Below are 23,571 nucleotides of genomic sequence, written 5' to 3'. Positions count from 1 at the left end.
TCACCGTCGCCGTCTTCACGATGGGCTGGTCCACTCCCTCAATCAGCACCCAGTTGCCAGCAGGAACCCTGTTCACCTCGATGTGATACCTGAAAGGCAGGGCAGCACCACTGCAGCCTCAGGCCTGCCAGTGCCCTCCTCCTCCCTGTCCCTGCAGCTCTCCCAGCCCCTCACCTGGCTGCAGTGACTCCCCCACCCAGCCAGCCCATTGACAGAGCTTTCCATACCTCGCCACCGAGATCCAGAGGCGTCCCACGGTGCAGATCTGGGAATCCTCCTCGTCTTCCAGGGTGTAGTTCTCTCCAAGGACCTTCACAGGCTGCCCAGCGTGGATGGTGCCACTCAGCACCCTGCCAAAGGCGTGGAACTGGACCCCATCGTCCGTGCTGTACATCTTTGTCGTGTGACACATCAGGGGACCCTTCCCGTGACAGAGAGAGAGAGAAATGAGCCTCTTCCAAAGCACAGACAACAGACAGACACAGACCTGGCAGGACTGGACTCTGATGATCCCTGTGGGTCCCTTCCAACTCAGGATATTCTATGATTCCGTGATTTGTGTATAAAAGGGATTAATGGGCTGGAATTGAGGAATATTTCTTTTGAATCGCCAAGTCCTTCATTTCTTCCCACTGCAGGCCCTGCATCTCCTTGCCCTGGGTGGAAACCCCTGGAATGACTTTGGTGGACCGTTCTGGAGCTCCCATCCCTCCCCCTGTAGAGCAGCAAACGGTGGCTGGGACAAAGCCACGAGGAGAAATGTCACCTGCTGGCCTGCAAACCTGCTCAGGGCACAGCACCTGGGCACCCCACAGATCATAGCTTCCAGCCCCACAAAGTCACTGCACCCCGGTGATGTGGTGACAGTCACCCATGTGGAGTGTTATGTGGATAATCCCAACTCATTAAAATAAGAGATTCATTTTCTCTGCAGACATCAGAGCAAAAGTCATAGGCAAATTCCTCCCTCAGCTGCCGGCGTTGGTGGCTCCAGACAACTCCGAGTGACAGCTCAGTGCAAGCTGTTTGAGGAGGAAGGTTTTGCAGGGCTTTCAGAGGAAAGGTGCTGACTAACTAATGCAGGGTTATTTTTATCAGCACAGTTCAGATCAGTTTTCTCAGTTTGGGAAGAGAATCAAACTTCAACGAAAAGGGACAAAAAGGCAACAAAAGGACACGAAACCACCCTGCAGCTCTCCCACGTGCTCTGGAGTCCTGACCTAGTCCTGTTCTTCTCTGAACACTGTCAAACAATTCCCTCTCTCCAGGGCTGCCCTGGCAGGCAGCTTGAAGCTCCTCGGAGCGAAGAGATTTGTGCCAGTGTCGGGTGAGAGGCTTCAAGAGCGCTGTGAGTGAAATCTGTGCAGATGGCTGGCTGGGAGGCAGCTGCCCTGCGAGGGCAGGGCCTGTTTGCCTCGGGTGTGGACGCTGTAAACAAACACGGGTTTCCTTACGTCAGGGTCGCACTCGCTCATGGCCTCCCCCAGGTCCGAGTCCACGCCGCCCGTGTAGGTGTGCTCGATCTTGGTCTTGGCCCCCACCTTGGGGGAGGGGATGTGCTGCACACACATGTCCACAAAGCCTGGAAAGGGACACTGGGTGAGCACTAACCAGTATGGAGGGAGAAACAAGGCCCCACAAGCACGAGGCAAGGCCTTTGTGACACAGCAAGCGGGGAGGGGGGAGCACCCGTCCCCTGGGCAGGGGGTTTAACGGTTTGGATTCGGAAAGCTCAGCAGGGTCTGTGCAAGTGAGAGCCCAGTGGGCAAAACACAGCCCTGAACTGTTGGTGGGAGGTACTGGGGGGTACAGGGAAGACTGTGGAGGGGAAAACAAACAGCTTTTAGACCTGTGAACTCCCCGAAGAACTTCTTGCAAACCAGGCGCAGGAGGGGCCGGATGTTCAGCTTCAGCTCCTCTTTGGTCAGGTGGATGCCAAGCTCATCCAGCGTCCTGGGCAGGGTCGTGTCCACGTCCCCCACCACCTGCAAGACAAGGAGCCCCACTCTCACTTCAGTGGGGGGGTCCAAGCCAGGGACTCCCAGGTGCAGGTTCACACACCACCTTCAGGGCTCTGGACCTGCACTGGTTGAGAGCTCACACGAGAGCCAGACGGGTCAAATCACAGGATCATGGAATCAGTAAGGTTGGAAAAGCCCTCTGCAACCACTAGACCAAGTCCACCACTAACCCATGTGCCCAAGTATCACATCTACATATTTTTTGAACACTTCCAGGGATGGTGACTCCACCACTGCCTTGGGCAGCCCATGCCAATGCCTGACCACCCCTTCGGTGAAGAAATTTTCCCCATATCCAACCTGACCCTCCCCGGCACAGTTTGAGGATGTTCCCTCCCCTCCTGTCCCTGTTCCCTGGGAGCAGAGCCCGACCCTCCCCAGCTCCCCCCTCCTGTCAGGGAGTTGCAGAGCCAGAAGGTCCCCCCTGAGCCTCCTTTTCTCCAGGCTGAGCCCCCCCAGCTGCTCCTCATCAGACTTGTGCTCCAAGTCTTTGCTCCAAGTCCAAGCACTACCACTTGGCTGCTATCAGGGCACACCAGGAACACTAAAGACAGTTCTATTTCCTGCAAACACGGGGTTGCATTTGCAAGGAACAATTGTTATGGAGTTTGTCACTGCTGCTCTGCAGCCCTTGTGAAGATCACACTGCAGAACGGGACAGAAGAGTCCCACAGGCACCAGACCCATCACCCAGTGTCCAGGCCCTGACTGCTCCTGGCTGGAGGAAGAGAGAAAAGACAGGAGAAAGAACCAGCACCTACCTGAGCCAAGATCTTGTACAGGGGCTCCAGAATGAACTCCACAAAGCTGCGCTGGGAGCTGCTCGTCGGGGCCTTCTTGGTGAACTTGCGGCTGTGGGAGATCAGAGGAGAGCCATGAGGAGCAAGAACTGCAGCCTGGCACCACCCCTGCACGGCCTCTGCTCCTGCCAGCTTATCCTCTTCTTCCTCCTGAGCCCCAGCAATTGTCAAGGCCAGGCTTACTCCAAACAAAGGCCAGAGGAGCCTCTCTGCTCCTGCTTATGGGATTCAGGAACACCACGGGGATTCACACCCAGGCAGGAGGCCTGACCCAACCCTTCCAGATACTACTCCATCCCAGGATCATAGGACCAGATTGGAATGAGCTTGGGTGGTCATCTAGTCCACATTTTACAGGGAAAGGAGGGGAAATACCCAGGAAAAAAGCAACAGCCATTCTAACAGGGTTCTTACGTCTTCGGGTTGAAGTAGATGTCGCCCCAAAGCCGCTTCGCAAACTCCTGGTAATTGATGTCTCCTGAAGGGAAAAAACAAATGGCAGAATTAGATGTCAATGTATTTCTCTCGGCTTGGAAATCTTTACTTTTTGGCTTTTAAAACAGCCCTGAGGATTCAATTTAATGAACTGATGCTGGTGAGTGAGCGCCAGGTCCCAGCTCTGAGCGAAAGATTAAGCCCTGACCTGGGGAGACCAGGCCGAGGTGAGGAGAAACAGCCCACTGAGGACATCCCCAGCAGCCCAGGGACACCGAGGTTCACAGACTGGAACCCTCCAGCCCTCTCAGCTACCCAGGAGGTCAGAGCCAAGCAGCCCTGGCTGCCAGACACGGCGCTGCAGGAGCCCAGCCACATCTGCTGCGCTTCCAAACGGGAACGCTGTGGCTGACACTGCAGTGCTGAGGTGCTGGGCTGCCCTCACCCCTCAGGCTCAGCACCAGCATTTTCTGCCCTGCTGAACATCTCCAGGTTCCATTCTCTTTCTCAGCCAAACACCCAGCGCTGAGGGAACAGGGCAGTGCTGGCTGTCATGGCGAATTTACAAATAACAGGACAGGGTGAAAACCCACAGCGGTTTCCAAACAAGCTTTTGGCTGTGGGCAGATGTGCGAGCACAAGGAATTTTATGGTGGTTGTTATTTGGACACTTAAACCTCTCTAACTCCTGCCAGCTGACGTGTGGTGACTGCACACACAGTCCCTGATGACCAGAATCCAACATTCCCCACTCCAAGTACCCCACCAGCTCCTGCTTGCCCCACATGGGTGGCACCTCCTGCTGACTGTGCCCTCCTCAGCCCCCCCCAAAGACAGGTTCTCATCCCAGCAGTCTGTGAGTTAAGGCTGTGACACCCAGGGAGCTCATTTACTGCTCCAAACTCCCCGCCAGTCCTGACACACCAGTCCCTGACCTCTAACAGCTTCATCCTCCCTCAGGCCAACTTCTCTGCAGTAGCTGGGCCAGCTGCTTTACAACCTCCTTCTTCTCCTGCTCACGGCTCCTACAGATCCCTGAATTCCCCAGTGGGAGACTTCAAAAACCTGGGCTGTGCAGCTGCTCCTGCCAGCGCAGAGCCCGCTGCTCCACGCAGCAGACTGCCCTGAGTGGGCACCTGGGGAGCAGGAAATTACATCCAAGCCAGAAAAAGACAGTTTCTTAAAAAAGAATGAGGGCAAGAGTGCAAAACCTCGTGGGCCAAGCTTGTGCCCAGCTGCAGCCGAGCCTCAGACTCGGGAGAGTTCTGGGAAAAGGCAGGAAGAGCTTAACTGCTTCTCTCCTGAGCTGCTGATGAGGAGGCAAAGCACGACTCACACACCTGCCTTCAACTGCCAGAGCAGGGCTTGTTATTCCTGCTTAGGGTACGTATAAAATCTTGGCTTCTCGCTCAAGAAACATTTATCAGGAGAAAATACCCAGCTAAAAACTGTTATTTCTGCTTTCTGCCCTCCAAGGCTCAGCTCTGCAGTTCCTCCCCCCCCACAAAACTCCCAGCAATTCCCCAACACCAGCACTGGCCATCTCCGTTGCTGGGAGAGCTGCAGGGCTCAGAAAACGTTGAAGTGCACCAGGTTTCTGGATAATCCTCACCATATGTGTCTGCATAAATCTTTGCAAAAGACCCCAGCGTGAAGCAGATGCTGTACTGGGAGCTGGAGAAACACACGTTCCCCAGGAGGGGAGACAGCACCAGGTTCTCGTCGGTGGAATACATGCTGAGAGGAGGAAAACAAACCCAAATCAATGTTAGGAAGCAAAGGAGACGCTCCAAGCCACCTCCCACACCCAGCAGCAGTATGTGACAGGCAGGGATCCTGCACTGCCAAGCAGCGTCTTTAAACTGCAGCTCGGAATTTCAGGGTCAGGAACATTTTCTGCCTATAAACTTCAAAGCATTAATGTGCAAAGATTTAAAGATGCTGGAACTAAAAAGTTACCAGCACAAGTGCTTTGGATTTTTTCGTCTGGGGGAGGTTTTCTTTCCCCTAAAAAAAGCATCCAAGTTGGTCAACCAAGTAAGGGAAAAGATAATGCAAGGACAGAACTGAATCCAAACAGTTTTAATGAGCTCACAGGCAAGCTAGGATGAATTACCCTCCTCCCAGCTGCCTGATGCCAGCACACACTGAACAGGGACATGCCAGGGTGCCTGTGTGCAAATCCACACACACCTGAAGCGCAGAAGGTTGTTAAAAAGATTCCCTGGATGCAGAACCCACAGAAGTGATGCCTGGCTACCAAGATGTCCCTCCCTTCCCTGAGCAGGGCTGGCAAGGAGATCTGACCATTTCAGTATCACATCTTTGTTTAGGGGTTGGAACAGCAAGTCCCTTCTGGTTTTTTAGCAAATATTCGGGAGTTTTGAGACATCTCAACCTCCAGTTTGGGACACAATCTGGATAATTTCAGTGTATCTGAGATATTTGGGAGCACAGAAGCTCACTGCTCTGTCCCTACTTTTTAATGGAGGACAAATAAAATGGGGGGGTACAATGAAATCCCAAGAAGCTTGTCAGGAAGAGCCAATCCTGCCTAATGAGCACATTGGCTGAAATAAATTTCCAGTGGTTCCTCCTGCCCCATTTTCCCTGATTCAACCTATCGAGAGACAAACTTTTTTTCCAGGCACACACAGAGAGAAGCACCTGCAGTGGGACAGGGGCACAACCCCCCTCACCTGATGAGACCATTCACTTCATCTACAATGTGTCTGAGTTTGTAGTAAGCATCTGTTGGGGGCAGTTTGAGCTCCAGGATGAGCCGGTCGATCTTGTTGATGCACACGGTCACCGCCAACCTCTCCTGCACCGCGTGCTTGATCAGCCTCTCCGTGTTCAGCATCACCTGCAGGGAACAACCAGCTCAGAGCCCCAGGAAAGCCTCCATGAAATGCTATCTGGGGCGTGAGGGGCAGCCAGTGACCCTTACACTGCTGCCAGGCTGCAGAGAAGCCCAGGCTCAGCCACCAGCGATCAGCTAATCCTCCAGAAACTCGGAGATAGGTGCTGACCCAACTGGATTCCTTGAATCCAAGCCTGTGGACATCTCTGGTATAAATAACCTGCTCAGTTTTAGGTATCGTGGGGATGGAGATGCAGACAAGTTGAATAATCAGCCTACAGGCCACACGAATCACATCAGCCTGGGCACAGGAGCCAGAGGCGTCGCTGCCTGTTTGGATGGAAAACTCACTTCCCAACCCGCCCTCCAAAAACCCTTCACCCCAGCAAGCTGAGCCCATCCCAGGCCCTCGTGCTAAGGCAGGAGCAGAGGAAGGGAGGAGCAGAGGAAGGCTGAGGATCACCCCTAGGACAGGCTGGCACTCACCCCCTCAGCTGCATCGATGAAGAGCACGACGCCGTCCGAGATGCGAAGGCCAGCGGTGACCTCGTCGGAAAAATTGACGTGGCCTTCAAAAGCACAGAGAGGGGGTGAGTGGAGGCACAGAAAGCCCCGATGGAGCAGCACAGAGGGTGGGAAGCTCTGCAGATTCCTGGTACCCAGTGAGGCAGAACAGAGATGGGTTCCCTCCCCAGACAGGGCCCTGGGAGGGGCCGCCAGAGCTCCCCGTGGGGATTCAACTTCAGCTTTAATGCTTTTTTTTTTTTTTGGGAGAATATACACAACAACTTGTTTAACAGGCACTTTTCCACACATTTGTTACTGTTTTTCTCACAGCCCCTTGCAAGTACTTTGGGAAAAGGAGGAAGATTTCTCCTCAGCAAAGACAACAGATGCCTCTCCCTGCAGCCTCCTCCTCCTGCTCTAGCCTCCCTCAGCCTGAGCTGTAGCTCAGCAGATGTGGCCCAAGACCCTCTTTCCTAAAGTTTCCTAAAACAAGTTGATCTGTGATTATGTTCCCTCCACAGGAGCCTGTCAGAGGCTCAAGGGAACTTGCTGAGTCTTGCTGTGGGGCAGTAGCATTTGAGCAAAGCACAGTCCCAACCACCACACCTGGAAAAGCCAATTCTCCCTGTGCTGTTTGTATTCTGGGGTGAAACAACCCTTTCAGCCTCATCGGCCCTCAATCTGGCCAGCTAATCACAAACACAGGCCTGACTTATTCATGCCCAGGGCAGGGGGTTGCAACTAGACGGTCTTTAAGGTCTCTTAACTCCAAACAAAGCTGTGACTGTGTGACTAAGGGCCAGCTGCAGTTGTTACTGCTGGGAGTGACTTCAGAGGCACGAACTCAGCTAAAGGCTCAGGACCAGGCTGGAATCAGCTACCAAAAAAAACCAAACAAAACAAAGCCAAGTGGTTCCCAAAGCAGGATTTTCAGGATTGAACAATCACCTGGAGTGTCAATGATGTTGAAGAGGAAAGACTTCCCTTTGGTGTCTGGCAGAACGATCGTCACTGGGGTGCTCTTGATCCCCACCCCCCTCTGAGACACAGGAAAGGAGGATTAGCAGGTCAAAGCAAAAGTAAACACAGTGATCACCACGTACAGAGGTAGAAGATGACCAAGCAAAAAAAAAAAAAATCAGAGAGATGGAAAGAAGTAAACAACCATCCAGGACATGCTGCTACTCCCAGGGAAGGAATGACAACGTCAGGTCACTGCAGCGCCCAGCCCAGCTGCCCCAGTTGTACTGGTTCATACTGGTGAGCCCCCACTGCCCCTGACTCCAGCTGAGGAGGCACAATATGCAGCACCAGACACAGAATGTGCATGTCTGTCTGTGCTTTCACCCTCTGCTGCTGCCAAGCTACACCTCAAAGACAGAGGTGTAACACAGACTCACACAGAGTATAAAAAAGAGTTTTAAGATGAAGAGAAAAAAAAATGCTTCATAGGAGCGTTCTGGTCATGACACAAAACAAACCTCCCACTCGTGTCCAACCACATGGAGCCAGTTAAGGAAGAGGGGGAGAAACGTATTTGTTTTGAAACAGCTTTTCTCCTCATCCACAACTGCTGCAAAAACCTCTTCCCCCTCTTTCTCTCAAAGCAAATAAGTTACCCACATGCTGGGGTGACTCTGCTGTAGGTTTAGCATTACACAGCTCAAAAATCATCCACGGAGAGGAGGGTTGTGGGAAATGGAAGAAAGCTGGACCAGGGATCCTACTGAGGCAAACAAGAGGAGCAGATAAAGAAAATAACCAAAAGGTGGAAAGCACGAAAAGGTGTTAAAATGGCCAAGAAAACTGCCTACTGTAACTGAGTAAAGCATGAGACAACTGGATAAAATCACTGCAAGACAACTCACCTCCTGCTCTGTGAACAATATATCAGTGTAGCAGAGCTGCAAAGGCAAAACAAGAGTCAGGACATCCCATTTTGGTCTCAAATATCAAAATCTGAAGCAGGACACGCAGTAGCTCTGACACACAGCTGAGTGACAGAGGCACAGGTAGGACTGAGCTTCCCAATCCTACATTCCAGTCCCTGAACCACCTTGTCCCCAGGCACAGGGGATGTAAAAGCCCCCCCCTCCGCGTTCCCAGGGCAGGGCAGGGGCTCACTCACGTCCTGGTCGTAGCGCTTCCGGATCTCCGGGTGCGTCTGTTCTATCAGGCAGTCGACAAAACACGTCTGGGAAAGAGCAGGGAAAGGAGGTGACTCCACTCAGGCAGGGGCAAACACAACCCCAGCCCTCCTGCAGCAGCACACAGAACCCTGGGCACGTTACTGTAAAACCTACAGATCCAATCTACAAGAAAACCCACAAATTTCACACGGGCCTGGAGGGACGGGACAAGGGGGAGTGGCTTTAGGCTGAAGAAGGGTTGGGTTACATGGGATATTGGGAAGGAATTCTTCCCTGGGAGGGTGGGGAGGGGCTGGAATGGATTTCCCAGAGAAGCTGTGGCTGCCCCTGGATCCCTGGAAGTGCCCAAGGCCAGGTTGGACGGGGCTTGGAGCGACCTGGGCTGGTGGAAGGTGTCCCTGCCCACGGCAGGGGGTGGCACTGGGTGGGCTTTCAGGTCCCTTCCCACCCAAACCATTCCCAGATCCCATAAGGGAATCAGCAAGAAGAGCAGAAGGTGGTGCTATGGAGAGATGGCAAAGTAAAGAACAGAGAGGTCACCATCACCATCACCACACTCTGGATGTTCCCACTACCTTGCCGTGGTGCAGGTGCCCACACAGAGTCACGTTCCGGATCAGCTCCGAATTGTCCATGAGATCTGCCAGGAAACTGGGGGAGGGGAACAAAACACAAAAGACTGTTGGAGGCTCCTGCCGTGTCTAAGAATAAAGCAGGTGCCGCCTCAGCCACGCTTTCCATCCAAGGTGCCCCCTGAATCCTCGCCAAACTTCCACCCTGCTGGTGCCCTGCGGGGGAAGAATCCCACTTCCCAGATGGGGAGGACAAGAGAGTTGGAGTCCCAGACAGATGGCAGTGGGTGGGAGGATACGGAGCCGGCAAAGCTGCCAGTGATGGAATATTATTGAATATTTTTCTTCCCTTCCAGTCAGTGCTGGAGCAAAAGCCACATCCATGCACTCGGATGATGAAGCACTTCCACTCAAACCGTGGCAGGCAGTCAAGTAAATCACCGTGCTGGATAACAAGCACCCCACAGAGCTTTGGAAGCAGCCAGGGGGTCCCACAGACCATTAATTCTGATTTTCGGGTCTTAAAACGGTGACGTTCCGGGGACTCGAGGAAACAGCAACGGAATTTAAGTCGTTTTGGAACCAGCAACCGAGCTGGGTAATGATGGGCCAAGTCACTTCTGCAGGGATCCTGGCCAAAAGATAATTGAGAGCCTAAATTGCCACCCCTACAAAATAATGGGAGGCCATAAAACATGCAGCCGCTGCCACAGGCCTGCGGGGAGTAAGTGCTGTCAAATCATCTCCCTCTTAAACAGATTAAGTTTTCACTGATGCAGTTGACTTCTTAATGTACAACATTTCGATTAAGAGCTAAAAAATACCGAAATCAATACTAGCCCTGATTAAAAGCTTGCTAATTGGTCAGCAAATAAGGCTGAATGGGAAATCAATGCCCAGCTCGCAGGTTGCTGGCAACGTCCCACAAGGAATTTTTCTCTGGGCCCTAATCCCAACCACTTATATCAACAAACAGGACCAAAAGGAATTAATTACAAATGGGGTGAACACATCACACAGGGAGCAGGGAATCAGTGAGTAACGACTGAGCCAAAGGAAGTGCTGAGGAAAACCAGCCCCTGCAGCTCTGGGACTCTGCTGTGGTTCTGTTGAACCCCCCTGGGCAGCGAAAACAGCAGGGATGGACCCTCCCAAAACAGCCCTGGGAATCCCTGAGTGAGCACCAGCTCCAGGAACATCCTGTTCCCTCTGGAAATCAGGAGGCTGCTGGATGCCAGGCAGAGGGACTGCTCACACCGGGGCTGGCTCCAGGATCCACACGGATCAAAAAACCCTCAAAAACCGGGGAAAGCTCTGACTGGCCATGAAGTGGCACATGGAGAGATGAGCCCGAGGACACTCCCACAGCTCCATCTGCTCATCCCAAACAGGGACAGCACACACACACACACACACAGAGCACAGCAGGGGACACGGACCCTCCGCCCACCACAGCGCACAGGAACGCTGATGCCAAGATCAGATTTTTAATAGGAGTTATATATTTATATATATAATTATGGTTTTTGTTCCACAGCAAACTTGTGTGAGATGTTATCTTTAAGTTAGTTTGAATTATTTTTTTTTCCAGAGGTTTCCTCCCAGTCCTGGTGTCCCAGGAGCTGCTTTGGAGGACAACCAGCAGGCCCCACCAGGCCCACGGTCCTGCTGACCTGCACAGAGCTCTGCAGCATAAAAATTCCCAGTGGGAGTTCCTCCAGGATAGATGGGATCTAATTTGAGACTGGGATCAACCCCAAATGTCCCAATATGATGTGTGCCCCATGAATATTTAACAGGTTGCCCAGAGAAGCTGTGGCTGCCCCTGGATCCCTGGAAGTGTCCAAGGTCAGGTTGGACGGGGCTTGGAGCAACCTGGGCTGGTGGAAGGTGCCCCTGCCCATGGCAGGGGGTGGGCACTGGATGAGCTTTAAGGTCCTTTCCATGCCAAACCATTCCACAAGAATTTCCTGAGCCACAAGAGGTTCTGGCTATGGAACTTTATCTCAACCCTCGAGATGAGATTCCCCCTCTGTGTCCGAGCCCTGCAGGGAAAACATCTGGGAAATGGTCATTCCTGCACTTCCTTCCTCTGGTTTTTGGTTCAGAACCCGGGCAGCAGCTGCTCTCAGTTCTGTGCTGGGGGCCAGCCAGAGCCCCCCAAAAATCTGCCACCCTTCCCAGCCTCCCCCAGGGCCCTCCCAGGGCAGGAGGGACCAGCAGCGGTGACAGCTCGAGCCGCCCCCCCCAGCACTCACTCCATCTCATAGACAGTGACTGGCAGTGTCTGCTCCATCAGGGAGAACTTCTTGGTCTTCACGGGTTTAATGATGGGCTCTGAAACGAGAGAAAGCACAACAAGCTGCACCCAGAGCCCCCAGACCAGGAACAACCCCCAGGAATGGGGAGTTTTGCCACCAACTCCCCAGTTCTCCAGCTGACAGATTCTCTTTATCAGAGCAGCTGATAAAGAAACATCCAACAGGAATATTCTAGAGGGATGCAGAGGGATCAAAGGAGATGACTTAAATATATTTAACTTCTCCTTAAACAACTTTCAAGTCCCTGCTGATCCCTGCTTTTCTGTTTGGGGATTTGGAACAGCCCCGAGTGCCCAAACCCGCCCACACCACCAGACAAACAAGAGCCCGTGTGTGCGTTCCTGGGGCTCTGAGGGGGCAGCACAGAAGGCAAAACCCCACTCCCCTCCCTCCCCACTCACCTGTGAGGGGCTGTGTGTCCTCCTCCTGCACGATGGTCTCCACCTCGGGCCCGTACACCTCCTCAGCCGTGGGGTAGTACTTCTTGTCCTCGTGCAGCACCACCTCCATGCCGGGGTGCTCCTCGTCGTGCTCGCCCAGCTCGTCGTCGTCATCGTCGTCCTCCAGCTGCCAACAGGGCCCACCCTCAGCTCAGCCCCAGCCAGGCACCCCCAGCCCCTCACAGGGGTGCCCCGGGGGCAGCTCCTGGGAGGGCAGCACGGCCCTTCCTCAGGGGAATGAAGGGGCTTGCAGAGACACCAGCACAGGCAGGGACTCCACCCCAAGCTCACATACGGCACAACCCACCCCCCATCCCACACAGACCCACAGGAGATGGGAATTACCCCCTCATTCTCCCCCTTGTGGCTCAGCCTCTTTGCTCCCCCCACGCTCCTCCTGCCCCCCTGGCGTCCCTGGGGTCTCTCTTTGCCTCCTCCCGGGGGGATCTGGCTCCTGCTGCAGCCTCAGCTCCTCAGCAGACCCTGAGAGGGACAGGGAACCTCCCCAGGACTGGAACTGCCCCCCAAACCCAGGCCGGCTGCAGGAGCTCCCTGTCCCCTCCGTGACCCCAGCAGGGGCTCTGCCTTTCCCTCCACCTCGGGCACACATCTGGGGAGTCCTTTAACCCCCAGCCCGACCCCGACCCCGGGGATGAGACCCCAGCCCCGCCTGAGGGCCGGGCCGGTCCCGGGGGTCGCTGCCTCCCCCTCCCCAAACCCCTCACCTCATCCAGGTCCTTGGCCTCCCGGCCCAGCTCGTCATCGTCATCGTCCGAGTCCAGCTCGGGCCCGATGTAGTTCCCGAACTCGTCGTACAGGTCGGTGTCCATGCTGGGGGCGAGGGGGCCGTGACCGAGTGCCCACCCCGGCAGGGCCCGCGGCCGCACCGGGCACCGGCCCCGGGGCTGCCCCTGATCCCGCTCCCGTCCCCTCCCCGAGCACCCCGCTGCGAGCCTTCCCTCTCTCTCCCTCACCCGTCCCCGCTCCCTTCCCTCTCCCTCACCCGTCCCCGTTCCCTTCCCTCACCCGTTCCCGTTCCCTCTCTCTCTCTCTCTCTCCCCTCACCTGGCCCGGTCCCGCTCTCGCCGGCGCCGCCGCTACCGAAGGCCCCCCGGGCTGCCCGCGCCGCCTGTCCCGCCTGAGCCTCCCGCGCCCTCCGGCAGCGCCGCGTCCGAGGGGGCAGTACCGGAGTCGGGCCCGGTTCGGTTCGGGCTCAGTCTCGGTCTCGGTCCTGGTCCTGGCGGGTCCGGGGGCCGCGGGCCGGGCGGGGCGGCGGGGACGCGTCTGTCAGGCGCGGCCGGGGCAGCCCCAGGGGGGCCTCGGGCGGTTCCGTCGCTGTGGAGGCGGGAGCGGGATCGGGACTGTCGCGATAGAGCGGCCCTGGGGCCGGGGGGCCTCGGCACCCAGCGGGGCTGTCGCGATAGAGCGGCCCTGGGGCCGGGGGGCCTCGGCACCCAGCGGGGCTGTCGCGATAGAGCGGCCCTGGGGCCAGAGGGCTCGGCATCCAGCGGGGCTGTCGCGATAGAGCGGCCCTGGGGCCAAGGGGCTCGGCACCCGGCGGGGCTGTCGCGACAGTGAGGGGCCCCGGGGCCGCAGTTGTGTCAGGACCTGTCGCGATAGGAGCGGAGCTTCCCCCTTGCCACCCACGTGCGTGGCCTTTAGGGCTCACTCACAGTGGGAGTGGAGTCCTCAAGGCCGGACTGTCGCGATAAGAGCGGGGTGCGCGGGGCCAGTCCCGGCAGGGCTGCTGTGACACGAGTGGGGTCGCTCAGACCATCTTCGCCAGGGCTGTCGCGATAGTGGAGCGCCCCAGGCCATTCCCGCAGGGCTGTCGCGACAGCAGAGTCCCCGTGCGCGGTGCGCCGTGCCCGTGCTCCCCGGATGGAGCCCGGGATGGATCCCGGCGCGGCTCTCCCGGCCCTGCAGCGGGAGCTGCGGGCGGCGCTGGCCGAGGACGAGCGGAGGCAGCGGGAGGGCGAGGCCAAGCTGAGGGCGCTGCACCAGCGCGTCCCCGACTATCGCGACTTCAGGTGCGGGGGGAGCTCGTCCTGGGGGGCTCCGGGAACTCGGAGCTGCTCCGGGAGGGGCCCCAGGCGGTATCGGCTGGACAGCAGTCCCGGGATCCCGGGAACGGCCCCGGCTCCGAGGACACTCGGTTGTGGTTCAGATTTGTCCCCAAATCTCGGGTGGCCCCGTGTGGGCCGAGCGCGGTCCCTGCTCCGGGACTGGTCCCTCTGGTGCCCGGTTGTCGCCCAGCCCTGGGAAGGAGCTGTCCCCTCTCCAGGACACTGTTGAATGTTCCCATTCCCACTCCAAGCCCCCCTTCTCTCCCCACACCCCCCCGGCCCTGCTGGGGCTGCAAGAGCAGAGGGTTGTGACAGGAGGGTTGTGACACCTGTCCCCTGGCCAGCCTGTCCCTGCTCCCAGTCCCATCACTGGGTTGGGATCAGGTTGGGATGGCAGGGCTGTTCCACAGGGAGCAGTGCCAGGCAATCCAAGTGCCCACCAAACTCCTGGATCCACCTGCATGTCCAGCTGGGACTTCCAGTGCCCATCAATGCCGTGGGTGTCCTGTAGATCCATGTGGGACTCCCAAGCCCCACTGAAGTCCTGGATCCCCTGTAGGTCCATGTGGGACTCCCAGACCCCACTCAAGTCCTGCATCCCACACAGATCTCTCTGGTGACCCCCTGTCCCTTGACATCCACAGGTGGATCCAGGGTTTTGACCACACTTTTTAGGACCAGATCAAATTCCATTCATGGATTCACCTCCACCTGCACTCAGTCACTGCCTGATCTCTGAGAGGCAGGAAAACATTTTGAAGTGGCTTTCTCTACCCCCCAGACATCTTGCCAGCCCCCATAACAGAATTCCCAGGGGATTTTAAGCTGGTTTATCCCTGTATTGGTAAGGCCCTGCTCCTCCAGCCTGTCCAGCCTGTCTGGATGGAAGCAGCTCGAAGCCTCAGAGCGTTTTCTCTTGCTCCCTGTCCCATGCCATCCCTGTTCCCTGCAGGAACATCGTGCTGGCCTCACACCTGAAGCCTCTGGAGAAGAAGGACAGGCTGGGGCAGAGGAGGAATGTGCTGTGGAATCCCTGTGCAGCCCCAGCCAAGGCACTGCCTGCCCACACTGAGGAGATCCCACAGGTGAGGGGGAGACTCCAGGGCCTCCTCCACAGCTGGAAATGGCTTGGGAACAATCTGGGTGTTAGTTGGAACGTGGGAGTTGCTCAGGGACTGTGAGCCAGCCCCCCCAGACCCTGGAACAGCGGGGTTTGGATCCCCACAGGGCTGGTCTGGGCCCCCTCAGGAAGAGTGGGCTCCATCCCTGTGGGAGTGGGGGCTGCACAGCCTGGGCCCAGAGCTCCCAGTGCCTCCCAGTGGTCTCCAGGGACAGTGGGGGAGCAGAGCCCTTCCAGCCCACACTGCTGCAGTCCAGAGATGTGCATCAGCATCCTCCCTGGAACAGCCTCTGGCTGCAGAGATTCCCTGGGCACAGCCAGTTCTTCCTCAGAATCCCAGAACCTGGGGTTGGAAAGGATTTTGGGAGATCACCCAGCCCAGCCCCCCTGCCAAGGCAGGGTCACCTTCAGCAGGTGACACAGGAACATGTCCAGGTGGGTTTGGAATGACTCCACACCTTCCCTGGGCAGCTGCCAGGGCTCTGCCACCTCCAAGGAAAGAAGTCCCTCGTGTTGAGGTGGAACTTTTGGTTTATGCTACTGCTCCTCATCCTGTCTCTGGACACAGTTTATTATCCACAGCATGGAAAAGGGCTGGTGTGGGTTAATCCTGCTGCCTGGTCCTGATCCCTAATCCTGCTGTCTGACTCATGGGATGCTCCTGATTCCTGCAGTGGTGGGAAACAGGGGTGGGACATTTCCTACCTGGGTCATCTGTGATTGGAGTGACCTCAGTCCGGCCCTCTCTCGTGGCCTCTGCCCGTGCTGGAGCGAGTCCGGGATGTTTCCCGTGGATCTTTCCAAGGATTCTTCATGATGCTGTATTTCATTCACCTGTTTATGATCAGGGCTGCACAGCAGGTCTGGTTGGGGTCGGGATCACCCCACACCAGGGGTCACATCTCATCCGCCTTTCCCTTCTCCCCCTGGAATTCCCGGGTCTCTCTGGGCTCGGGACCCGTTTTCCCCCTCAGCAGCTCCTTGTGCTGCCAAAGCCCCTCTGAGAAACACCTCGGGCTGCGAGGGGCGAGGGGCACCACAGTCCTCGAGGAGGAGCAAAGCAAAAGGAGCTGAGTGACTCCTTTCTCCCTCAGGAGCTGGCTCAGCTGCCGGGAACGGCCGCGGAATTCCACAGGGATTGGCACCGGTGCCTGAGGAGCGGGACGGAGCGGTACCGGTTCCTGCTGGAGCTGGGAGGGGACACCTTGTGCAGGATCTTCCGGGCTGACGTGGGCTTTGGCCTCCTGGGGGAATTCCTGAGGGTGCTGGCAGAGAACTTCCACCCTGGAGACGGGGCTGCCGTGCTGGGCGTCCTGCAGGGCCTGGCAGGCACCGGGCGCCTGGGGCTGAACGTGGAGCTGCTGAGCCAGGAGGAGAAGGAGAGCGGCAGGGAATTGTTCAGGAAGCTGCAGGGCATGAGCAGGGAGGGCTGGGCTGCTGGAAAGCTGGGCCAGGAGGCAGGGAGGGAACCCCAGCCCATGGACACCCCCTTGGAAAAGGAAGGCGAGGAGGAGAGGGCGGTGGTGGAGCTGATGAAGCGTTTCCAGCTCGGCTGAGGGGGCAAGAGAGACTCAGAAGAGACTCAAGGCCTGACTTTGGCATCACCCAGAGCACGAGTTCTGCACAAATAAAGTTCTGTCCCTGAGCTGTGGTGCTGTGATCTGTGGGCAGGGTGTCCTCACTGATGGGAATGAGGGGAAAGCCAAGGGAAAGAAAACATTGCTGGGTAGTTTTGAAGGAGAAACCTAAACCCAGATAGTCCCTTCCCTTTTCCACCTCTGTCCACGGTCACTCAGGGCATTCAGGAGATGTAATCAATGACAGTGATAACTGTCAGGTCCTTTTTGTTCCAAAAACCGACCCAGCAAATGGCAGATTCACCCCGGCAGACAAGAACAACCCAACACCTGCTGACAGGATCCCTCCCTGAGGCCTGGCTTTGGAATCAAACATGGGCTTCGTCATCATCATCATATCTTCATCCTCACCCCCCCAGGCTGCCACTGCTGATGGGTGCTCAGGAACCCGGCCAGGCTGGAGCATCCCCCCCACGGGGCACTTGGATCCTCCTCCCTTTGGAAATTTCCAATGCTGTGGCCACCAGCAATCGATCTCTGCCAGCCCCTGCTCGCCCTCCCCTCGGCCAAGAGCAGGACTGATGTGGGAAACTCCCTGTTTTGGCACAGCTTGGTGGGGACAGGCGGGGTTTCACAGTGCCAGGATTTGTTCCAGGTGGGATTTCACACCGCCAGGATTTTGTTCCTGGCGGGATTTCACACTGCCAGGATGTTTTCCTGGCTGGCACTGGGGGTTTAAGCTCAATAAAGTCTTTTTTTTTTCCCAATGAAAACTTGGAGCTGGTGCGAGATGTTCTGGCCAAGCTCTGCAGAGTTCTTGATCCGCATCAGTGATTTATTAGAGTTGTTTTCCTAAAAGGCTGATAAAAAAGATCCACCAAACTATTCAAAATCAATTAATAGTTGCTTTTCTCACCCTTTTTTCCCTTATTTAACTTGTTTTTCTTGCTGAGAACTGTTAGTCCCAGCATCCCAAACCCTTCAATGTTCCTTTGAGCTCCTTCGCTGGAGCAAACCGAATTGTAAACTTAATTTTGGTTTAAACATTTTTTTTTTTTCATTTTCAAAAGACAAAACATATTTTTCAAATTAATCAGGTGATTTTCTTCAGAAATTTGTCTGGTTTTTGAGGGTTTTTATCTCACACAACTGGGCACAGAGTTGGGAGTCAGTGTTGGTGCCGGACACCGTTATCTTGTGCGTCCCCCAAAGGTGGTGGCATCTCTGCAGGGTTTTGGTGGCCACAGTGTGGAGCAGGACGTGCCTACTGGGCTCATCCCCTTTTCCCAAGGACGTGGCTTGGGGATTGCAGCATTCCCAAGACAACAATCACTGCCCAGGAGGGCACTGAGGGTCCCAGCAGTGCCCTGGCACTTGAACTGTGCCGATGATGCGCAGGATCCCAAATCCACCCTCAGCCCCAACAGCTGCAGAGGATCCCCCCAGGAGCTTCCTGGGAGGGTGGAGAAGCCTGAGCAGATCCCTGCTTCCCCTCCTGGGAAGGGGATCTGTCCCACCCCCCTGCCTGGCTGCAGCCCAGGGCATTATCCTGCTCCCCTCCCTGTGTTTGGTCCCTCGTGGGTGTTGGCCCCTGCAGCGTGTCCTGCTGTGGGGCTCAGCCTGAGCACATCCCCACACAGCACTGAGCTCTTTGGGTCCCCCAAGGACCCAGATAACCCCCAAACCCCGTGGCTTGGCTGCAGAGAGGTGGATTCAGGCACGAGCAGAGTGTTCAGTAGCTTTATTGCTCCCCCCGAGCTGCAACGGGCGTTAGTGGGGAATTCACAACAAGGGAGGCTGCTCGTGGGGGCCACGCTGGATTCCCCCTGGCTTCCCACCCTGGGCACCATCCTGGGCTCCTCTAACACCTCCTGCCTCAGGAATGGCCTTTCTGGAGCTGGAGCAAAGCAAAGCTGAGCTGGGGGGACGAGGGGGACAGAGGGATGAGGGATTGGATGTGTCCTCAGGAGGGGCTCCAGGGCACGGGAGGTGCTGCTGGGTTGTTGCTCCCGTGTCAGGTGGCGTCAGGGAAGGCTCTGCTCGTGGTCAGTGGCTGCAGTGAAGGTGGGAGTGGGGCTGGGCAATGGCCCTGGGGGGCGTTGTGCTGGTCTGGGGGAGGACAGGATCTGGGACATGTGCCATGGCTCTGTGCCAGGAGAAGTTCTTGAGGCCACTCAGCCCACGCTGCCCCCACAAACCACCCTGGACACCCCCAGGAGCCCCTCCTGATCCACATTTCATCACCCACTGACACCACCCCAAGAGCATCTTGCTTCTCCATTGTCCTCTTCCTCCTCTGCTGCCTCTCCATCCCCCCCACTTTCCTGCCCCTGCCTCTCAGCTGAGCTCACCAGCCTCTGGTCCCTCTCCAGCGGGTGCCCTGCACTCTGCAGCCCCCCACCCAAGGGTGCTGGGGGTCAGGGTGCCCTGGGGAGATCCAGGGGGGTCTCCCAGACCAGAGAGGGCAGCAAGGTGGGTGCAGGAAGATGCTCTTGGCACCATCATCTCGTCCAGCCCGGTGCACGGAGATCCAAACAGGACAGACCCTCTCCATTGGCACAGCTGGAGACCCGGGGCGAGGCGGGAACAGCCCCAAAACAGCCGGCACGCCGTGCCATGGGAACGCGGCAGGATCCCGTGGGGGCGTTTGGCTCTGCCCGGACCTGCTCACCCCCCACCCCGGGCGCTGCCCATCCCCACCCCACACAGTACCCGCTCCCTGCCAGCCCCAGACAGGCTGCCGGGGGTCCCTGGGCACGGGGTGACGCGGGAGAGGCGAGGGGTGCGGCGGAGGGAGATGCCCCACCCGAGGCACCACCGGCTCCTCCCGTCCCCTGTGCCCGCCCACGGGGCTCCCTCGCAGCGTCGGGCGGGCCCTGCGGAGCTCCGGACCCTCCGTCCTACGGCACCTCCTTGTGCTCCTGCTGGGACTCCTTGAGCACCTGGAGCCGGAGGGAGGGAGGGACCATCACGCCAGGCTCAGGCTCTGCCCCCGGCTGAGCCTGCCGGGGCTCTGAACGAGCCTGGGGACGGGGACAGGGATGGGGACACGGGTGACAGGGAGCTGTGTTCTCTGGGAGCTGCCAGGCTCAGCCCAGCCCTGCTCTCAGGGATCACTGGGATCACCGGCTCCCTGCTCGGGCTGCTCCCGGGGCTCAGGGATGGTGGCCCCACGTACAGGTTTCTAGGGGACAGCCCGTGGGGAGGTGGGGGTGGAGCGTGGGTGACGAGGGCGAGGATTTCCCACCTCTCCATCTCGGGTCTCCACGGTCTTGACCACGATGCTCCTCTTCACGTGGGCTTCTGACACGGATTTGGTGGCCAGGCTGCTCTCTGGGGGACAAGGCCAGGACAAGGCAGTGACACCGTGGCCAGGGTGTGGCCCTTCCAGCCACTCTCAGGAGGGGCCCAAAGTAAATGGATTGGGCTGGAAAACCCTGAACCATGGGAGACAGCGGCCCTGGGGACACGACCAGCCTCAGGGACAGTGTTGGCCCCAGGGACATGATTGGTCCTAAGGATGTGGCTGATTTTGGGATGTGATTAGCCCTGGGGACACAGTTGGCACTGGGGACAGTTTTGACCTTGGAGATGTCACTGACCATGGGGACATGGGTGGTTTTGGGATGTGACTGAGCTTGGGGACAGGCTTGTCCCTTGGGGAGCACAATTGGCCTGGGGAAGGTGTCCTTGGCCTCGGGGATGTGGTTGTCACTGGGGACGTGGTGATGTGGTCAATCGGGCTTGGGGACATGCTCAGCCTTGGGGATGTGTCCATGTCACCCTCCTCCCCCCATCCTGGGAGAGCCAGGAGTCCTGGTTCCTTGAGATTCAGAGAAAAACCTCCCAGTCCCTCTGGATGGGGGAGGGATGGCCTGGGTGAGCCCCCAGAAGCCACCCCTGCTCGTGCCACCATCCTGCCCCCCCCACCCCCTACCCCACAGCCTCACCTCGGACCTGCAGGTTGGAGAAGCTCTGCAGGGGGATGGTGATCCTGCAGGACCAACGGGGCCGTTGGGGAGAGCAGGGGGTCCTGCTGCCCCCCCAGCTCCACCTGCCTGGGCTGGAGGATGGACCCCAACCCAGCCAGACACCCCTGAGGGACCACGAGGACCTGGAGCCCCTGCAGAGCCATCACCTGCTCTCCTCGCCCTCCAGCAGCTTGCGGTACGTGGCGATCTCCATGTCCAGGGCCAGCTTGACGTTGAGCAGGTCCTGGTAGTCCTGCAGGTGCCGGGCCATCTCCTCCTTGAGGCTCTGGGTGTCCTCCTCCAGCCGTGCCACCGTGTCCCTGTAGCCGGCCGTCTCCAGGGCGTAGCGCTCCTCCAGCTCCCGCAGCTGCCTCTGCAGGGACTCGTTCTGGGGGGCCACGAGGGGCCGTGACACCCTCCATGGCCACCTTCTCCCAGGAGCTGGGGGCCCATCCCTGTGCCCCTCTCCCACTCCTGGGGAGCCGCCGTTCCCCAGCACTGGGTGGTGTCCCCCTGGGGTTCCAGGGAACCCCGTGGTGGTTGCAGCTCCCCAAGGCCGTGTCCCCGCTCTTGCCCCTCGTGGCCATCACCTACCGAGCCCCTGAGGGCCTGCAGGTCGCAGGTGAGTGCCTGCAGCTGGCGCCGGTACTCGTTGGCCTCGTGCTTGGCGGCGCGCAGGGCCTCGCTTTGCCGGGCGGCCGCATCCGTCAGGTCCTCGAACTGGGACAGGGACATGTGCCATGGCGTGGCACCACACACAGAGGGGTGTGTCCCGCTGGCACACGACCCTGCCGTGCTCCACAGGAGGGACGCAGCCCCGGGAACACGGAGAAACATCCCTGACGTGGATTTGGAGATCCAAAACCCCCTCCCCACCACTCAACCCCGGCTGAGCAACCCCAGCCCCAAGCAGGTGACATTTTGGGGGGTGGGGTGGTGACAGCCTGGCCACCCCTCCGTGGGGCCACCAGCTGGCTCTGCACCTTGGACTTGTACCACTGCTCTGCCTCCTGGGCGTTGCTGGCGGCCACGGCCTCGTACTGGCTGCGGATGTGGCGCAGGGCGGCCGTCAGGTCGGGCTTGCTGGTGTCCACCTCCACCTGCACCCGCTGCTGGGACAGCTGCTCCTGCAGCTCCCGCAGCTCCTGGGGGGGACAGGGGGTCAGCACAGGCCCCCCCGAGCCCCAGCACCCCCCAGCCCCCCCCCAGGCGGGGTTACCTCCTCGTGGACCTTGCGCAGGAAGGCGATCTCATCCTGCAGGGTCCCCACGCGCCGCTCCAGGTCCAGGCGAGCCAAGGTGGCGTTGTCCACGTCCTGTCACCGTGGGGGGACACGAGGGACAGTCCCAGGCTGGGCCCCCTGGGTCTACTCCCTCCTGAGCTGCCTGGCCATGTCCATTCCTGCCCTCTCCCGCCCAGTCCTGCCTGTCTCTGCCCATTGTAACACATCCCAGTCCCTCACTGCCTGCTCCTGCCCATCCCCTCCCCATCCCTGCCCATCCCAAGGAGAGGACAAGATGGGAGCCGAACCCCTGCAGTGCAGGATGTGGTCCCTGCCCTCACCTGCCTGTAGGCAGCCAGGTTGCTCTCGGCCTCCAGCCGCAGGGTCACCTCGTCCTGCAGCCTGTGCCGGAGCAGGGGCACCGTTACGTGTGTGGCACTGGGACCCCTCCAGCACTGGGACCTGTCACTCTCTGCCCAGACAGACCCCCCTGTACCGACACAGCCCCACGGCCCCAGCACCCACCCAAACCCCCTGTCAGTACCTGTACCCATCCTACACCCCCCACCATCCCACTCTGTTCCCAGGGGTCACCCTGGTCCTCCCCACCACCCTGGTGCACATCAGTGCCTGGTCCCCAGGGCTACCCTGCTCCTGTCTCCGTGGCCACCCTGATCCCTGGGTACCCTCCAGTCTCCATCCTGGTCCCAGGGGTCACCCTGGTCCTTGCCACCACCACGGTCCCCATGACATCACCACTTCCCTGGCCACATCCCCATCACCATCGTGGTCCCTGGGACAAGCCTGATCACCCTCCCAGTGGCCATCCTGGTCCCTGCTACCGCTTTGGATCCGGTGGCCACCCTGGTCCCCCAGAACCAGCCCCAGCTGGACAGTGCCTTACTTCTGCTGGAGGCTGCCGAGGTCCTGGGCCAGGTTGTCCCTCTCGATCTCCAGCCGGGCCTTGGCGGTGCCCAACTGCTCCAGGTGGCTCCGCAGGTGCCGCAGCTGCTCCCGGTACACGTCCCCCAGGCGGGAGGGCTCCCGGTCCCGCTCCCGGTTCAGCTGCAGCGCCAGGGCCTTGTTCTGCTGCTCCAGCAGCCTCACCTTCTCGATGTAGCCGGCGAAGCGGTCGTTGAGCTCCATCATCTGCACCCTCTCGCTGGTGCGCGTCTCCCTGAACTCCAGGTTGAGCGCCGTGGCCAGCGAGAAGTCCATCGTGCCCGAGCCCAGCCTGGCACCCAGGTGGGTGCTGCGGGGTGCCCAGGGCCGGGCTGGGGGGCTGGCGGGGGGCACCCTGTGCATGGGGGCAGCAGGGCTGAAGTGGTGACTGCAGGAAGACGGGCTCTGCGTGCCCAGGGCTGGGTGTGACGTGCCCTCCCAAGGGTTTTTATGGAGCCCGAGTCCCCGTCCCGCTGGGCACCCTGGCGCTGGCCGCCAGCCAGGGAGCCGCTGGGCCGGCACAAAGCCAGGCCGTGGCGCCGGGCAGGGGTGTCTGTGCCTTGG

At 58.5% G+C, this 23,571-nt stretch overlaps 3 protein-coding genes across 4 annotated transcripts in view; 1 reads left to right on the top strand and 2 right to left on the bottom strand.

The window, feature by feature from the left end:
- Positions 1–13,259, bottom strand: part of EFTUD2 (elongation factor Tu GTP binding domain containing 2) — a 26,208-nt gene extending 12,949 nt beyond the window's left edge. Inside the window, exons 1-16 of the mRNA XM_027909174.1 lie at positions 13,175–13,259; positions 12,835–12,940; positions 12,071–12,236; positions 11,607–11,685; positions 9,352–9,427; positions 8,755–8,820; positions 8,495–8,530; positions 7,575–7,665; positions 6,606–6,688; positions 5,956–6,122; positions 4,869–4,993; positions 3,236–3,299; positions 2,783–2,873; positions 1,850–1,985; positions 1,455–1,582; positions 228–421 (exon numbers count right to left, since the gene is read on the bottom strand). Of these exons, the coding sequence (XP_027764975.1) occupies positions 228–421; positions 1,455–1,582; positions 1,850–1,985; positions 2,783–2,873; positions 3,236–3,299; positions 4,869–4,993; positions 5,956–6,122; positions 6,606–6,688; positions 7,575–7,665; positions 8,495–8,530; positions 8,755–8,820; positions 9,352–9,427; positions 11,607–11,685; positions 12,071–12,236; positions 12,835–12,939 (1,607 nt within the window). The 5' untranslated portion in view covers position 12,940; positions 13,175–13,259. The remainder of the gene's footprint in view (positions 1–227; positions 422–1,454; positions 1,583–1,849; positions 1,986–2,782; positions 2,874–3,235; positions 3,300–4,868; positions 4,994–5,955; positions 6,123–6,605; positions 6,689–7,574; positions 7,666–8,494; positions 8,531–8,754; positions 8,821–9,351; positions 9,428–11,606; positions 11,686–12,070; positions 12,237–12,834; positions 12,941–13,174) is intronic.
- Positions 5,724–23,370, bottom strand: GFAP (glial fibrillary acidic protein). Of its 2 annotated transcripts, none has more exons than XM_027909172.1 (9): positions 22,970–23,351; positions 22,407–22,467; positions 22,063–22,158; positions 21,827–21,988; positions 21,438–21,563; positions 21,011–21,231; positions 20,823–20,866; positions 20,150–20,205; positions 5,724–5,734 (listed from the first exon to the last, which is right to left on the bottom strand). In XM_027909172.1, exons 1-9 carry the CDS (start codon positions 23,281–23,283, stop codon positions 5,732–5,734), a joined length of 1,083 nt encoding a protein of 360 aa, XP_027764973.1. In that variant the 5' UTR covers positions 23,284–23,351; the 3' UTR covers positions 5,724–5,731. The 2 variants fall into 2 exon arrangements, with proteins under 2 accessions (XP_027764973.1, XP_027764971.1); XM_027909170.1 differs by lacking the exon at positions 5,724–5,734 and adding an exon at positions 19,593–19,814 and having other exon boundaries at positions 20,120–20,205; positions 22,970–23,370.
- CCDC103 (coiled-coil domain containing 103) lies at positions 13,432–16,937 on the top strand. The gene is made up of 4 exons (XM_027909173.1): positions 13,432–13,912; positions 13,966–14,139; positions 15,128–15,260; positions 16,390–16,937. The coding sequence occupies exons 2-4, from the start codon at positions 13,991–13,993 to the stop codon at positions 16,849–16,851; spliced, it is 744 nt and encodes a 247-aa protein (XP_027764974.1). The 5' UTR covers positions 13,432–13,912; positions 13,966–13,990; the 3' UTR covers positions 16,852–16,937.
- Positions 23,371–23,571: the final 201 nt, after the last annotated feature.

Source organism: Empidonax traillii, unplaced genomic scaffold (assembly GCF_003031625.1).
Source record: "Empidonax traillii isolate 1590-97213 ecotype Southwest subspecies unplaced genomic scaffold, ASM303162v1 scaffold1972:size51909, whole genome shotgun sequence".
Taxonomy (NCBI): Eukaryota; Metazoa; Chordata; class Aves; order Passeriformes; family Tyrannidae; genus Empidonax; species Empidonax traillii.
The sequence above is the reverse complement of the archived record's forward strand: the minus strand, read 5'-3'. Positions and strand labels throughout refer to the sequence as shown.

Excerpts from the sequence above, each read along its gene's own strand:
- CCDC103 (XM_027909173.1), top strand. The coding sequence starts at position 13,991 with ATGGAGCCCGGGATGGATCCCGGCGCGGCTCTCCCGGCCCTGCAGCGG. Across the intron at positions 14,140-15,127 it reads CCCGACTATCGCGACTTCAG|GAACATCGTGCTGGCCTCAC; the intron begins GTGCGGGGGGAG and ends TGTTCCCTGCAG. Across the intron at positions 15,261-16,389 it reads ACACTGAGGAGATCCCACAG|GAGCTGGCTCAGCTGCCGGG; the intron begins GTGAGGGGGAGA and ends TTTCTCCCTCAG.
- GFAP (XM_027909170.1), bottom strand. The coding sequence starts at position 23,370 with ATGCACAGGGTGCCCCCCGCCAGCCCCCCAGCCCGGCCCTGGGCACCC. Across the intron at positions 21,564-21,826 it reads AGCAGTGGTACAAGTCCAAG|TTCGAGGACCTGACGGATGC; the intron begins GTGCAGAGCCAG and ends TCCCTGTCCCAG. Across the intron at positions 20,206-20,822 it reads CTCCAACCTGCAGGTCCGAG|AGAGCAGCCTGGCCACCAAA; the intron begins GTGAGGCTGTGG and ends CTTGTCCCCCAG.